At 49.5% G+C, this 14,724-nt stretch overlaps 1 protein-coding gene across 1 annotated transcript; it reads left to right on the top strand.

The window, feature by feature from the left end:
• Window positions 1-596: 596 nt before the first annotated feature.
• Window positions 597-992, top strand: LOC106811909. The gene has a single exon (XM_014815648.1). The coding sequence runs from the start codon at window positions 597-599 to the stop codon at window positions 990-992; it is 396 nt and encodes a 131-aa protein (XP_014671134.1).
• Window positions 993-14,724: the final 13,732 nt, after the last annotated feature.

Genomic DNA, 14,724 nt, shown 5'->3' with positions numbered 1-14,724 from the left:
GCTTACTATGGGCCAGGCTACCGACTCTTTTCCTAGCCCGTCCTAGTTTAACGGTCGCTGACTCCTCTCGACAACTCTTGTCCGTTGTGCGCGATTATCTGAAACATTTCCGCATTGCAATCGTCGCGGGCAATCTCTCTGCATGTGTCCCGTCCTCCTGCAAAAATAACATTCCATCTCAGCTATTCTTGCCCTATTCGGTGGAGGCTTTGCCATTCTGCTGAATGGTGCATTCGGCATACTCTCTCCTGAACTTTGACCTTCAATGTCCTTCAGGATCTTAACCATTTCCTGTCTCAGGCTTCTCATCCCTTCTTGCATCTCTTCCCGTAGGCTCGACACTGGATCCACTGGTTGCACCACAGCTCGTACGTAAGTGCCTCTACCTGGTGGCGGTTTTCTACGATGTACCGTTTTCCTTGTAACGGCCTCATACTGGGCTACCCGAGCTATAGCCTCATTAAAAACTCACTGAAGTATGCACCAGAAATGAATGTACAATTTCAAGCTGAAAATGCAAAAGCTCCTTGTGTGGGAGGGGGTGCCCCCATCCCACACTCCCCCCCCCCCACTCGGTCGCTCCTCTCCCTTGCATAATGTCATTGCTTAATAATTGGTGGCCCTGCATCCACATTCACTGTTTCACAGAAACCCACAAAGAGGCCTTCAAGTGGCTGATCGTGTCAAATAATCTCTACGTCGGGCCTACGGGGTACGCAACACACACGAGCAGCACACCGACAGCACCGGAGCCGTCACGGCGAACGCTGGCGTTCCCCTCGAGATTCCTGCTGGAGACGGACTCTCCGATGAACAAACCCATCGACGATTGTGCGTCTACATGCGGTGTCACTCACGAGTGCCTCTGTCATCCGGGACACGCGTTGAATGTTGCCTGCAAGATCGCCGTTGAAAGGCGGGTCAGCATCTGCGATGTCCTGCAGACTGTGACCGCCAACTTTCAGGGGCTGTACCGTATTGAAATAGCTTAGTCCCCTCCTGCCTCCACCTGTTGATGTCCTGTTCTAAGTACATCTTATGTTTTACTTGTATGAGCTGTGGGGTAAATGTGTTTTAAACTGACCTGACACTGTGTCTAATTGCTCATGGCGATGAATCTTTATTTCTTTGTAGAATGTATACATGTATACGTTATATATAGAGAGAGACAGAGCAGAGACTCCAAGTAAGAGACTCCAACCCTAAGCATCGCCTAAACTGGAGATAATAGAGAACGGGAGATTTTTGGGGAAATGGCCCCCAAATCGGGAGAGTTGGAGTCTCTGACAGAGAGATATAGATATCTTTTCCTACTAGCTTAGAAAATATCTACTCGCGTTACCATCACGAATGTAAAGCTTTCGCAAGTACATAAATTCCACTTTTATTAGTCATAGACAATTTCAGGAGTTAAAGTGAAGTAACATTATATATATATATGTATATGGCTATAAGCTGTACATATATTATCTCACACCACACCTGTTTATGGTATGTGTGTGTGTGTGTGTGTGTGTGTGTGTGTGTGTGTGTGTGTGTTTGTGTGTGCATATCTAGCAATGTATGCCATTTTAGTCTATCTATTTCCACAACTTCCATACATCGTTTTTATTACGAACATATTTATATACTTACACGTACACACATTGATTCATTGACTTACATTAGAGATTTTATAGAATTCAAGCAGACTATATATGTTAGCAGTGTTCGAAATAAGGGACACAATTTTGCTTGTCCGACGGACAAGCTACAATATATTTTTTCTTGTCCTGCAAAATGTTTGCTTGTCCTGATTAATAGCATAGAAATATAGTAAATGTGTAATACATCTAATCAAATTAAATTTTAGATCTAATATCTTACTTTGTAATTTTAATACAGTTCACTAACAGTTCAAATTAGGCACCAAACTTGAAAGAACATAAAGAAGCACAATTATTTATTTTTTAAGTTAATACTTGTCTTAACAAAGTTGAAGCGATGGTAGAAAATTATGAAAAATTGCTCTAAAAAGTTGCTCCAAAAAGCTGTTGTTCTGAGTTAGTCTCTTAATTCCTCTCTCCCTCCCCAGATATACTTAGTGGCAAATGTATGAAGTCATTTCCTGGAAAATGATTTCCAGTAAAGCTATTTATAGGGCTGATTATACAATATATGTGATGTTTCTATTGTACACCTATGTAGGGGAGACCGGGGACAATTGTAACACTTAAAAAAACACTTGGCTGTCAAATGTTCCTCGATACGTAAACCTGCCTACCCTCAGGACAGCATGTGGGGCAATGAAATGTGCATGCGCTGTGAAGAGCGTATACATATAGCACGTTTCTACTAGGAATGAGAGCCTCTGTTACATTTGCCCCGTGTTACAATTGTCCCCGGTCGCCCCTACAAATTCAAATTTTCTGCCATCATGCTGCCAAATATAATTGTAGAGGATGTGATGTACACTGTCAACCACAGAATACAATGACCGAAAATTCTCTTAGCTCTCTATTACTACTAGAGGGGTAACGATATGTAATGAATGATTGATGGTAATGTCACGTATCGTGAATGCGAACAAGCCAGCTGGCTTTCATATGATAAAGTTATTAGCTCCGCTGCAACGGAGTTGCAGGGGAGCTAATGTGATCCCTCTCGTGTGATGCGTTCGTGTGTGTGTGTGTGTAGCCAGCAGCGAGCGTTACACGCGTTGGCGCGATCGATTCAGAACCAGCTCGCCTTAGGTCGGCCAGCCAGCAGCAGCTCGCCTTAGAACGTCCAGGCAGCAGCAGCTCGCCTTAGAACGTCCAGGCAGCAGCAGCTCGCCTTAGAACGTCCAGGCAGCAGCAGCTCGTTACTAGGTGTGTGTGTGTGTGTGTGTATGTGTAGCCACCGCGCGATCGATAGCGCGTTGAGTCAGCGAGTGGCGAGTCAGCAGCAGCCACCAGTGAGCTGCGAATCAGCAGCAGGCGAGTCAGTCAGCAGCCGCCACCAGCGAGCACATACATGTTACATGCTCGCGGAGCTAAGCACTCTCCGTGAGTGCCCTCTGTCTAGTTTTATTTGAAGCACAGTACAGAGACAATCATATTCGATTGAGTGACCACCTGTACAGTAAATTACGTCATTCTGGAATGCTTCAAAGTTTCCGTGTTTGGGTCCGGGTGTTTTGGGCTCTAGGGGTATATTCTCAGTGAATGTAACACTGTAATGTGGGTGGCAACTTATTTACGTGATAACATGACCACACAGATGCCTGAAACGGTTTTACAATGGCTCACTAGTGCATTTCGCCGCAGGGGGGAGGGGTGTTGCCAGCTAATAATATAAGGGAGATAGCACCGAGCAGAAGCAAGCATTATTTTCAAGTCTAGGAAGAAGAGGAAGAAGAAGGAGGAGAAGAGGAAGACGAAGGAGAGGAAGAAGAAGAAGAAAGGGAGCGAGAAAGCGTCAGAGAGAGATAGGGAAGAAGCACAGGTTTTCAGGTAGGTGTAAACCAGAGCCGAACGGGAGAGAGGAATAAAACGAGAGCAGCGAAGAACGGCATTCTGGTTAGGTAGAGCTAGGAGCGACTACGAGGGCGATACCTGGGAGACTGCTTAGGTCGACGCGAAGCGAGGACGAACGTGAGGGAAGAAGACAAAACCGGCGACGCGTAAATATTAGACGAGATTGATAGAAGGTCCGCTGCATATACAAATGCAGGAGAATCATTTGTACACTAGTAACACTCAATAAAAACTATAACCGTACAGTAAACCGAATCTCACGGTGTTCTGTTCGTTTGGTGCTACCTGTTTTAACCTATTTTGACCCTAAGGCCCCTAGCTACTGTTATCTGCTACGCGACATCACCGTCCTGCCTGTGACACCGGCGGGAGCGAACACTGAATCCCACTACTGGGGCACGCGTTACGAAACAACGTCTGTCGAACCGTGGTCGGCCACCCCTAGGGCCACTACAGGTTAAATGGGGGCTCGTCCGGGATCGTTTGCATGAAGGAGTAGCAACCGCAGGTGTACCAGTGTTATAGACGGATAGTGAGCGGAGGAAAAAAACATGTTGAGTTTTATAGAAAGGATACGGGAGTTTCTGATGCCCACGGCGAACCTAGGGAGAGATGTGCAAAGCAGCGAGGGCGTGCAGCCGGCCGCGGAGGCGAATGACTCATCGCCACAGCAGCTGAGCGAGGAAAAGGAAAGTGTGGGTGAGTCCATTATTGTCAGAAGGGTACAGGTACCGACGACCATTCGCGATGGCGTATCTACACCGGAGGAGGCTTATAGGGATAGGAGGATATCTCAGGTGGCGGCAAAGGGTTATAGGAAGAAGATAGGAGGATCAGGGAAGAGGTTGCCGGACGGGTGGAGCGAATGGCAGGAAAGGGGACGGAGAGACCATACACCCCTACCCCACGCTGGAGTAAGCCAGGAAAGCGTACAGAGAAACTGGGAGCGTCCGATTGAACACCACGGTAGCATTCTGAAAGCAGAAAACGGTAGCATGAATTTGGATGTCGCACTTGACAGGGAAGCAGAAATTTCACAAGCACCTGCACGAGATACGGCTACGGTTGGGGATCTGCCGTACACAAGGAGGGAGTCGATGCAGGACCTGCCTTTAGCAAGTGAGAGAAGTCCGTGGCGTAGTACACCTGTAAAGGAACGAAAGCCTCCAAACTTTAGGAAAGGAGATGGAATTGCCCTAAAGCACTTCCTGATAAAGTTCGAGATGACGGCTAGTTAAAATCAGTGGCTAGAGAATGGATGGGGAATTCAATTAGGATTATGATTGAAGGGTGAAGCTCTAGAGGTGATGATAGAGATGCCACAATCACAGCGTGCTGACTACGACAGGATGGTTGCCTGTTTGCAACGCAGGTTCGATCCGGTAGAGCGCATCCACGTTTATCGGAGTGAACTACGCCGTAGGAGCAGAAAGTATGACGAAACGCTGTCATGCGGCAGTTGTTCACGCGGGCGTACCCTGGCCTGATAGATCTTGAAGGAATAGGAGATGCGGAAATACAACGCTACGCACTCTTGCAAGGACCAAGCACGCTAGACGAGGCTATAGCTCGGGTAGCGCAGTATGAGGCCGTTACAAGAGAAACGGTACATCGTAGAAAACCGCCACCAGGTGGAGGCACTTATGTACGAGCTGCAATGCAGCCAGTGGATCCAGTGTCGAGTCGATGGGAAGAGATGTAGTAAGGGATGCGAAGCCTGAAACAGGAAATGGTTAAGATCAGGAAGGACATGGAAGGTCAAAGGCAACAACATACAGCAGAAGCTGGAGGCAGAGGTCAAAGGTCGGGAGAAAGGATGCCGAATGCACCATTCAGCAGAATGGCAAAGCCTCCACCGGATAGGGCAAGAATAGCTGACATAGCATGTTATTTTTTGCAGGAGAACGGCACACATGCAGAGAGATTGCCCGCGACGATTGCAATGCTGCAATGTTTCAGATAATCGTGCACAACGGACAGGAGTTGCCGAGAGGAGTCAGCAACCGTTAAACTAGGACGGGCTAGGAAAAGAGTCGGTAGCCTGGCCCATAGTAATCCGACTGAGGGAGCTACACCACGATCTACTGGTATCACACTCTCAGAAGGGCAAGATAAAAGAAGGTGATGATACAGGAAAACACGTAGGGATTAAAATACCGATAAATAGAGAAAATAGTTCAGGCAAGGCTGAAGCCACACGGATACCTATTATCTCCGTGGCACCACTGCAGTGTCATCCCACATGGATAATACCTGTGAAAGTAGAGGGATATGACATGAAATTTTTAGTAGACAGTGGATCAAGTACAACGCTAATAAACGAATACAGGTTCAACGACATCAAAGCAAGTGCAGGGCTACAGCTGATAACGAGAAAGAGAGATCTGAAGATGGTGAACGGCGAAGCAATGAATAGTCCTGGAGAAACTAACGTCCGTCTAGAAATGCCGAGCAGACCTACAATAGAAAAACAATGGTTATTGCACAATTATAGGATTTAGATGGGATTTTGGGACTCGACTTTCTCGTCCCAAACAATGCTATCTTGAACATTACTACAGGAATGCTATCACTGGATGGGAGAGAAATTCAAGGATTTTGGACAGGAGGAGAGAATGGTAGACCAGTATACGTGGATGAGACGACGATGCTGAAGCCAGGGAAAAGATACAGAATCCCTGGATGGACTTATGCAGACGATAAGGTATCCAAAGGGAAGCAGGTAAAGCTAATGCCTACCCCCAGAATTCCAGAAGCTGGAGACACAAGGGATTCGGATGGAGCAGACGGTGTTCCCAAGGGAGGTGATGAAGGTACCGTTGGTTATCTCCCATACAGGGGAGAATCCTATCCTGTTGTGGGAGGATCAGCAAGTAGGGGAACTCAAACCAGTAGAGGAGAGTGAGACACAGCAAGGACAGCAGTTGGTGAGCGTTCTGAACGGCATGACACCGCCTAAGTTAGCTGACCACCTACAGAACCTACTGGATAGGGTGGATGCCAAACTGAGACCAGAGCAGCGAAGTAAAGTGGCTGAGACACTACATAGCTATCAAGATATATTCGCGGGACCGGGAGATGTGTAGCGGCTAGATATCACATATCATAGAAATCATATACCATAGATATCACATATCATAGAAATCATATATCATAGATATCACATATCATAGAAATCATATATCATAGATATCATTAGTTACTAGCCGCTACGGATCGGCAATATGCCTACGCGAACTAGCTAGCAGTCGCCGCATCCGCCGCATCCGGGACTAGCCCATTAGGGGTCGTTAGAAACAGATTAGAGCGCATTAGGAGCGCCCATTAAAAGTCACTTAGAAATAGATCAGAGACTCTTAGAAACAGATCAGAGACACTTAGAAACGGATTAGACAATAGCATCTGTAGTCACTCAAGTAGGACCATCGGTGGTCAACAACATAAGGCCCACGCGAATTTACGTAGCACGTGCATGGGGGGTGTATGACACCCGCGCGAATGTCTACGGCGAATGCGCGAGGCGTGATTAACGCCTTCGTGAGTATGATTTACGCATGCGCCGCGGGCGTGCCTGTGAAGTATAAAGGTCGGAGCGCGAGCGAGATCTGGGAGAGCTCCGTCAGCAACCGGGTGATGAACAGGCACGACCGCGGCACTGTAAACTTCTAAGCAATAAAGAAACGTACCTCTAGTCATGGTAAACATCTGACTTCTATTCTTATCTATGTATTTCGGCGTCACATACATTCTACTCAATAGCTCAACACAGCAACGTTAAAACCAACATTACATTTGGTGCGTGTGAGAGCGTTACGAACCTGGTTGCGCGGCTACTCCCTCGGTGCTATCCCTATACGGTCACTCTGCCATAGCATCGTGCCGATGAACTTCATCGTCTACCGCTCCTGACTGAAGATCCTGTTACAGCGCTATACAGACGTCTGAGTAAGTGAAACTACCCTTCTTTTGCCGGTTTATATCTATAAGATTAAGTTATTTACTATCGTATTACTGCTTCTCATTAATTACTGCCGCTGTTTACTTACATAGGCGCGTCGTGGGCGAACGCCGCATACACCGAGACGGCCTAGCCGCTGTCACTTGTAGCCCCGACTTCATCATTGATCATCACTGTGTGTGCGTGTGCGAGTGTGCGTGTGTGTGTGCGTACCTGCTTTTGTAACTCGGTTGAGGTGCGTGCGCGAATGTGCGTGTTGTCATGGCTACGCCGCCGCCTGTGCAATACGACATAGCCGATTTAGCCCACGTATTTAGCGAATCGTTACGCCCAACCGTTGAATCAGCAGCTGCTACATTTCAACACGGGCTACGTGTTGCAGAAGCTCGGACTTCTGTCCCGCGATTTACTGGCGATAACGCGCCACTGTCAATTACGTTCGACGACTGGCTCAGCACTTTGAATTGGAGACAGTTGGAATTGTGTCTCGACGCTACGTCGTTACACGTCTTTGGTCTGTCGACGCTTGGAGGTCATGCTGCTGAGTATTCTCGCCGCCTCCTTCTTGAGCGGCCTTCTATGACTTGGGAACAAATCACTCAACAGCTCACTAAACGCTTCCGCGATCCGCTGCGAGAGGTAGATGCGCAGAATGTGCTTAAAAATTTCCAACAGAATAGTGGCGAACATATTCGCCGGTATGGCGACAGATTGCTGACTCTCGCATTGCGAGAGCGATTCCGGCCGAGCGACTTTCAACGACTGAGACTCAGAGCCGTCTCGTCGATATTTTTTTGGATGGATTAAGATCCGTCCATACACAGCGATTGCTGCTTCATCGCGTGCCTACAACGCTAACCGACGCTATTGATCTTGCGGCAGACGAACACGTACTAGAGTCATCTCTAGTGGCACGACGACAAAACCGTAGCGACGTGTTCGCTGACCCTTACGACACGACCGAACCCATGGACGTTAATAACGTACAACGCCCTACGCCATCGGAGCAGCTGCTTAGAGAGGTGCGCAGCTTGCGTACACTGATCACTCAGGCCGTGCCACAGGTTCAGTCGCCCTCAATGAATGAGACATCCCGAGACACGACACGACAACCCCCACGCCAACAACGTTTACAAACACCCGCACCCCATGACGGCTCGCAATGATCACGCTCATGGCGACCCCCCCTCACAGGACGCGACCGGCGTCCACCTGTTCGTAATCAGGCTTATCTACCACCTGCTTCGCGCCAACGCACCCATTTCAATCTCCAGCAACAGCGCCTACCTAAGATCGACGCGACACTCGTTGTTATGCGTGCGGCCAGCGTGATTGCCCTCTCCGAAATCGTTTCGAGGATTTTCGGCGGCACCCCCGCGATGCAAACGCACCGCAGTACCCTCCCAACTTTTAAGCACTCATGCATCTGCTGCGCGTGGACCGCCGACTACTGCTACGTCTCCGGCGCCAACGTGCAGTGTTAAAATTGGCTCACTTTCGCTTCCGGCCCTAATTGACACTGGTAGCGATTGTACACTTATTGATTTGGCTGCATGGCTCCGCCTACCCCCGCACATACGCGCGACTGCAAGTTTCAATGCCGTCTGCGCGTCGGATGCCACGCTTCTTTCCGTCACAGGCGACAGACTACACCTTGTAGGCACCGCCACCCTGCTCATTTTACTGGGACGAGTAACCGCCCTCCATCAGTGCTACGTAGTCCGCAATTTAAAGCAGCAGTTCATAATAGGAGCCGACTTTCTCTCGGCTAACAGAGTAAACATCGATTTTGACCGCGGAGTGCTCGCACTAGGCAATATTGTGGTCCCCTTGAAACTTCGTCAAGGTAAGCGATTACTCCCCACCCCTCAACTCGCATTCATTGACCGTTCAACTGTGTTGCCCCCTCATTCGGGCCAACAGTGCTACTGTCGCGTCCCCCGCCATTTTCGCCCGGGTACGCTTCTCTTTGTTCAAGGATCTCCGGCCTTTAAGTTGTTTCGTAGTAACCCCCACCTTATCCTACTGCCATCTCTAGTCGAAGTCACATCGCGGCACACAATTCTTTGCTGGCTCGACAACCGATCAGATCGAGCTATCTCGTTACCTCATAACGCTGTTGTTGCCATTGTTGAAGCCACCACCCCTACCCACATACAGGTCATTGCGCCCGGGCCTCACGAAGTTAAAGTACCACCACACGATAGCGCAACCCCGCCCTTTCATTATAATTCACTCGTGGACCACGTTAAGGATTCTCACCAGTGAGCAACACTTCTGAAATTTTTGCGCCAGCATGACGACTTATTTGCGCATACAGACGCTCACCTAGGGTGTACGCACCTCTGCGAATTCCAGATTAATACTGGAAAATCCAAGGCATTCAAAACAAGACCCTACCGTATGTCTCCCGAGCAACAAATCATTGTTCAGCAACAGGTTGACAAGCTGTTAGAGAATGGGATAATTCGCCCCTGTATGTCACCTTGGTCATCTGGTGTACTCTTGGTTAAGAAAAAAACTGGCGAGTATCGCATGTGTGTCGACTATCGACGGTTGAACTCAGTTACAGTGGGGGACACCTACCCCCTCCCAGTCATCGAGGACGTCTTACAAACCATAGGTCAAGCTATAATTTTTACTACCCTCGACCTCAAAAGTGGCTACCATCAGATCCCATTGGCAGAGAAAGACGTTCCGAAGACTTGTTTTGTCACCCCCTCTGGGAGCTATGACAATTTAAGAACCCCATATGGACTGAAGAACGCACCCGCCCACTTTCAGCGTATCCTCGATTACGTCCTGCAAGGGCTACGTCACAAATGCGCACTAGCTTATATCGATGATGTGTGCATTTACTCCCCGGACTTTGAAACCCACATGTCTGATTTAGCAGAGGTTTTTGTCAGATTTGACGCGGCCAACCTCAAGATGCGCCCCAGTAAATGTGCGTTTTTACGCCAGTCCATTAACTACCTGGGCCACGTAATAACCCCAGGCTGCGTCCGGCCCGACCCAGAGAAGATCTCTGCGGTGCAAAATTGGGCCCCCCCAAGCACGCCTACAGCTGTCCGACAGTTTTTAGGATTCACCAACTATTATCGTAAGTTCATTAAGGGCTATGCTGATATTGCCCACCCATTGACCATTCTCACCCACAAGGACAAACCCTTTGTATGGTCAGACGAGGCACAGACTGCGTTTCAGTCTCTTCGTAAGTGCCTCACTGAGGCTCCCATTCTGGCATTGCCCGATGGAAGTCGACCGTTCCGCCTCTACTGCGACGCATCCGGCTACGCCGTCGGAGCAGTTCTCACGCAGGTAGACGAGCGCGAGCGAGAGCATCCAGTGTTCTACCTCAGCAGGCAGCTGACTGAAACGGAACAACGCTGGCCCACAATAGAACGTGAATGTTTTGCCTTGGTCTACGCGCTGCAAAAGTTCCGGCACTACCTCATCGGTGCTGATTTCGTAATACTCAGCGATCACAAACCGCTTCAGTACTTGTTAGAAGCGAAAGCGCTACGCAATGCTAAGCTCCAGCGGTGGGCCCTCTACGTCTCTGGTTTCCCCTCATGCCGGCTGGAATACACGTCGGGTAAGTCGAACGTCCAGGCGGACGCGCTTTCACATTTGCTTCCCGAGTTGTCTACGCCCATGCCGCTCTATGGTTTTAACGCTCATACCCACCACCTCATCGTCGCTCGGCAGTATGGCCTCACAACCCATACGCCAAGTCGAATTGCCTTCACCTCACGCTGAGGCCTCACAACCCTCTCGCCAGGTAGGCCCCATTATACTCCACCACGACCCCCTTCACCCTGGTACACGAACAGACCTTAACCCGACACCCCCTCCCACAATCCCCGCTACTGACGCCAAACTCGATTCCTTCCAGCAGGCTGATCCGCTTCTTTGCGAGATCATCTGCACACTCACCAACCCTGATGAAGCTTCGATACGCGAAGCTAAGCTCGTTCAACGCTATCTTCTTGTCGACGATTTGCTCTTTCATGTGCCGTCTCGCATGCGGGTCGCTGATGCTGCACCTCAATGAGTCATCCCCCGTATCCTCGTACCCGTTGTACTCCCTTTGTTTCACGATCATGCATACGGAGGCCACTTGGGTTTCAAGAAGGTCTATGGCAAACTCACTCAGCGATATTTCTGGCCTCGCATGTTCGCCGACACGTATCACTACATTCGATCTTGCGTCATGTGTAACTCTCGAAAACTGCCGCGAGTCCGCGCCCCCCTACACCATGCTCCAGCGCCTAGACATTCAGGAGATGTGGTTGCCATTGACGTCACAGGCCCACACCCCTGCACAAACTCAGGGAACCGTTACATGCTAACGTTTCTCGATCTTTACACTTCATGGCCTGAAGCATTCCCAATTGCCGATAAGAGCGCTGCTACAGTAGCGCGGATCATTGTCGACGATTTCATTCCGCGTCACTCATGTCCTCGATCCATCTTAACTGATAATGGAGGCGAATTCATTAACGAGCTTATGACATGACTGACCACATCGCTCGGGATCACCCATATTAAGGTCGCTCTTTACCACCCCGAGTTGACTGGGCAGTGCGAACGTTTTCATCGCACCCTTGCCAACATGCTCGCGTGCTACATCAATCGGCAGCACACGGATTGGGATTCTAAGATCAACTCCGTCTTGTTTGCGTATCGTACAGCTGTTAACGAGTCATCACAATTCACCCCCTTCTTCCTGACGTATGGTAGAGATGCAGTTCTACCGCTCGACGCGCTATTGCAGCCCCGGCGGTTGTCATACGCTGACGACCCCGTAACTCACGCTACTGAGCGCTTGCACCGCGCCTTTGTTGCGATGCAGCGTAACACAAAAGTGGCACGCGCGCAAAATAAACGCCTTTATGACAGGCGTGCAATGGTTCAGTCCTTTGACATTGGGGACCCAGTCTACTTTTTTGACCCCACGTTGTCGGCTAATCAGACGCCGAAATTCGCGTCGCAATGGCGGCCTTACTATACCGTCGTCGACAAACTCTCTCCACTGCGACTTCGTATAAAGGCGCAAGGCCAAACGCGCACTCGCGATGTTCATGTCAGCAATCTTCGCCCTGCATAACCATTCTCGGCATGGGATGCGCCGAGAACCGTGCTTACGAGGCGAGACGGCCCAGCACGCCGACCAATGCGTCACGCGACGCTGGTCGACCCAGGGCCTCCTTCGTTGCCCTCCCCCACGATGATACGCGTGCAGCCAGTGTCGCCAGCACGCGCAGCACTGATAGCTGGGATGCAGACGATTTATTGCCACTAGCACAAAGTAGCCGATTCAGCTAAGGTGCTAAATACCCCACGTTTATTCTAAGGGGCACTCATCTGTTTCAGGACGATGTTCCCTGTTACCACGGTCGCCCTGCTCGTAGTTGCCTCGGCGATCCTATTGGCCTCGCGAGCTGCTGAGGTCCGAAGACCCACGATGGGAGTGGTTTTCATTCCGAGAGGTCATATCTCGGTCACACAGAGTACTTGGGGCATAGCCTTTACTCTCAACTCCACTTCGATCCAGACGTACCTGCACTCCTTGCACAAGGATGTGCGCAAGATGTATAGATGGCAGCCAGCAGAAGCACCATATTCCCCTTCCCCCTCCCCCGACGATAAATACTATGCGGCTTTGAACCGGGACATTCGAAATATCGTGCAAGCCCATATTGCATGGTTTCGCCAACGGTTACAAGCACTTAACCTCCGATTAACAGACCTGCATTCGTTGCACTATTCAAGAGAGAAACGTGCTATAATTGGTGGCCTCGGTAAACTTGCAAAATTTTTATTCGGCACGGCCACCGATGATGACATTGAGCAACTGCAACGGCAGTTGTCCGCATTGGGTACGACACAGGAGCGGATTATGACTGTAATCAACGAATCCCTCACCGTCATAAATTATACTCGCATTCAGACAGAAACGAATACGGAGGTGTTGTCGCATGTCATTTCCCATGCCCGTGACTTGACCTCAAGTGTGCGCACACTAATGTTTAAAGTAACAGCCTTTCAAGCCTCTGTGGCGCGGGAGTTCATTGCGATTACACATCTCCAGTTATTCCTATCTAGTTTGACAGTAGCATTTGATAACGTTCAAACCACAATTGATACTACGATACACGCCATCTCCGTTTTATTAACGGGCCGCTTGCCCTCTACGCTGTTACCCCCCCCACCAGTTGCGGGAAGTCTTACTTACTATTGAAAGCTCGACCCCCTACGTTAGCTATGCCACACAGCCCCCATGCTGACTTGTTTTTTTATTATAACCTTATCGAAGCTATCGTAGTCCCTGTGGACATGGGACTGCACGTAATTGCATTTTTACCTCTCACATATAAGGAGATGACTTTTCAAATGTACCAAATCTTAACACTACCAGTGTTTCTCGGTAACTCCACTGCGGCAGCATACTTTCAAATCTTCCAAAATTTCATTGGAGTTTCACTCGATCATGCCAATTACGTGCAACCCGACGAGTCCGCCGTACTATCATGCTTGCGTAAGCATCAAGAGATCTGTGATGTAAGATCTCCCATATACCCCATGTCGACAGCGATTACGTGCCCTATCGCGCTATTTCTTAACGATACCACTCTCATCTCCACATTATGTGCGAGGCGCGTTACGTTTTACGCACGGCCAACGCCGCGCGCCACCTACCTCGTTGATGGTAGCTGGCTGATCTCTACACCCCACCCATTACGTTTGGCCATCTCGTGCCAGTCACACCCTATGGCGCAAGTAATAACTAAAGAATTTCTCGTTCGACAACAACAGACAGTTACGCTCCATTCCGGCTGTAAGGCCGAGTCCAGGTATTTTACCCTGCCATCATACTTCCACTATGCAACTGCTGTTGATGTGGAGATCGAACTACCCCCACTCGACCGCCTGCTTTACCGCACAGTCCCTACGATTTGGTGAGACATTTATGATACGAAACGCCTGTCGACCGCCGACTCGGAAGACCTAATCCCACCAGAAGTTGTACCTCCTAGTTCCTACGCCCGTACTGACCTTGACGTCGCGTACGCTGACTTAGTTACTGCTGTCAAGCACAGTAAACGCCTGCCAGCAGCTACCTCGGCATATACCGAGGCGGGCAGTTTACAGATCGCGCCCACCACGTATCACTCCATAGTGTATATCGGCTTCACGTCCCTATTGTTCGCCGTTATGGTCGTCACTGCATATTGCTATTGCTGTCGTTGCCGTCGACCTCAC

Source organism: Priapulus caudatus, unplaced genomic scaffold, assembly GCF_000485595.1.
Source record: "Priapulus caudatus unplaced genomic scaffold, Priapulus_caudatus-5.0.1 Scaffold590, whole genome shotgun sequence".
Classification (NCBI taxonomy): domain Eukaryota; kingdom Metazoa; phylum Priapulida; class Priapulimorpha; order Priapulimorphida; family Priapulidae; genus Priapulus; species Priapulus caudatus.
The sequence above is the reverse complement of the archived record's forward strand: the minus strand, read 5'-3'. Positions and strand labels throughout refer to the sequence as shown.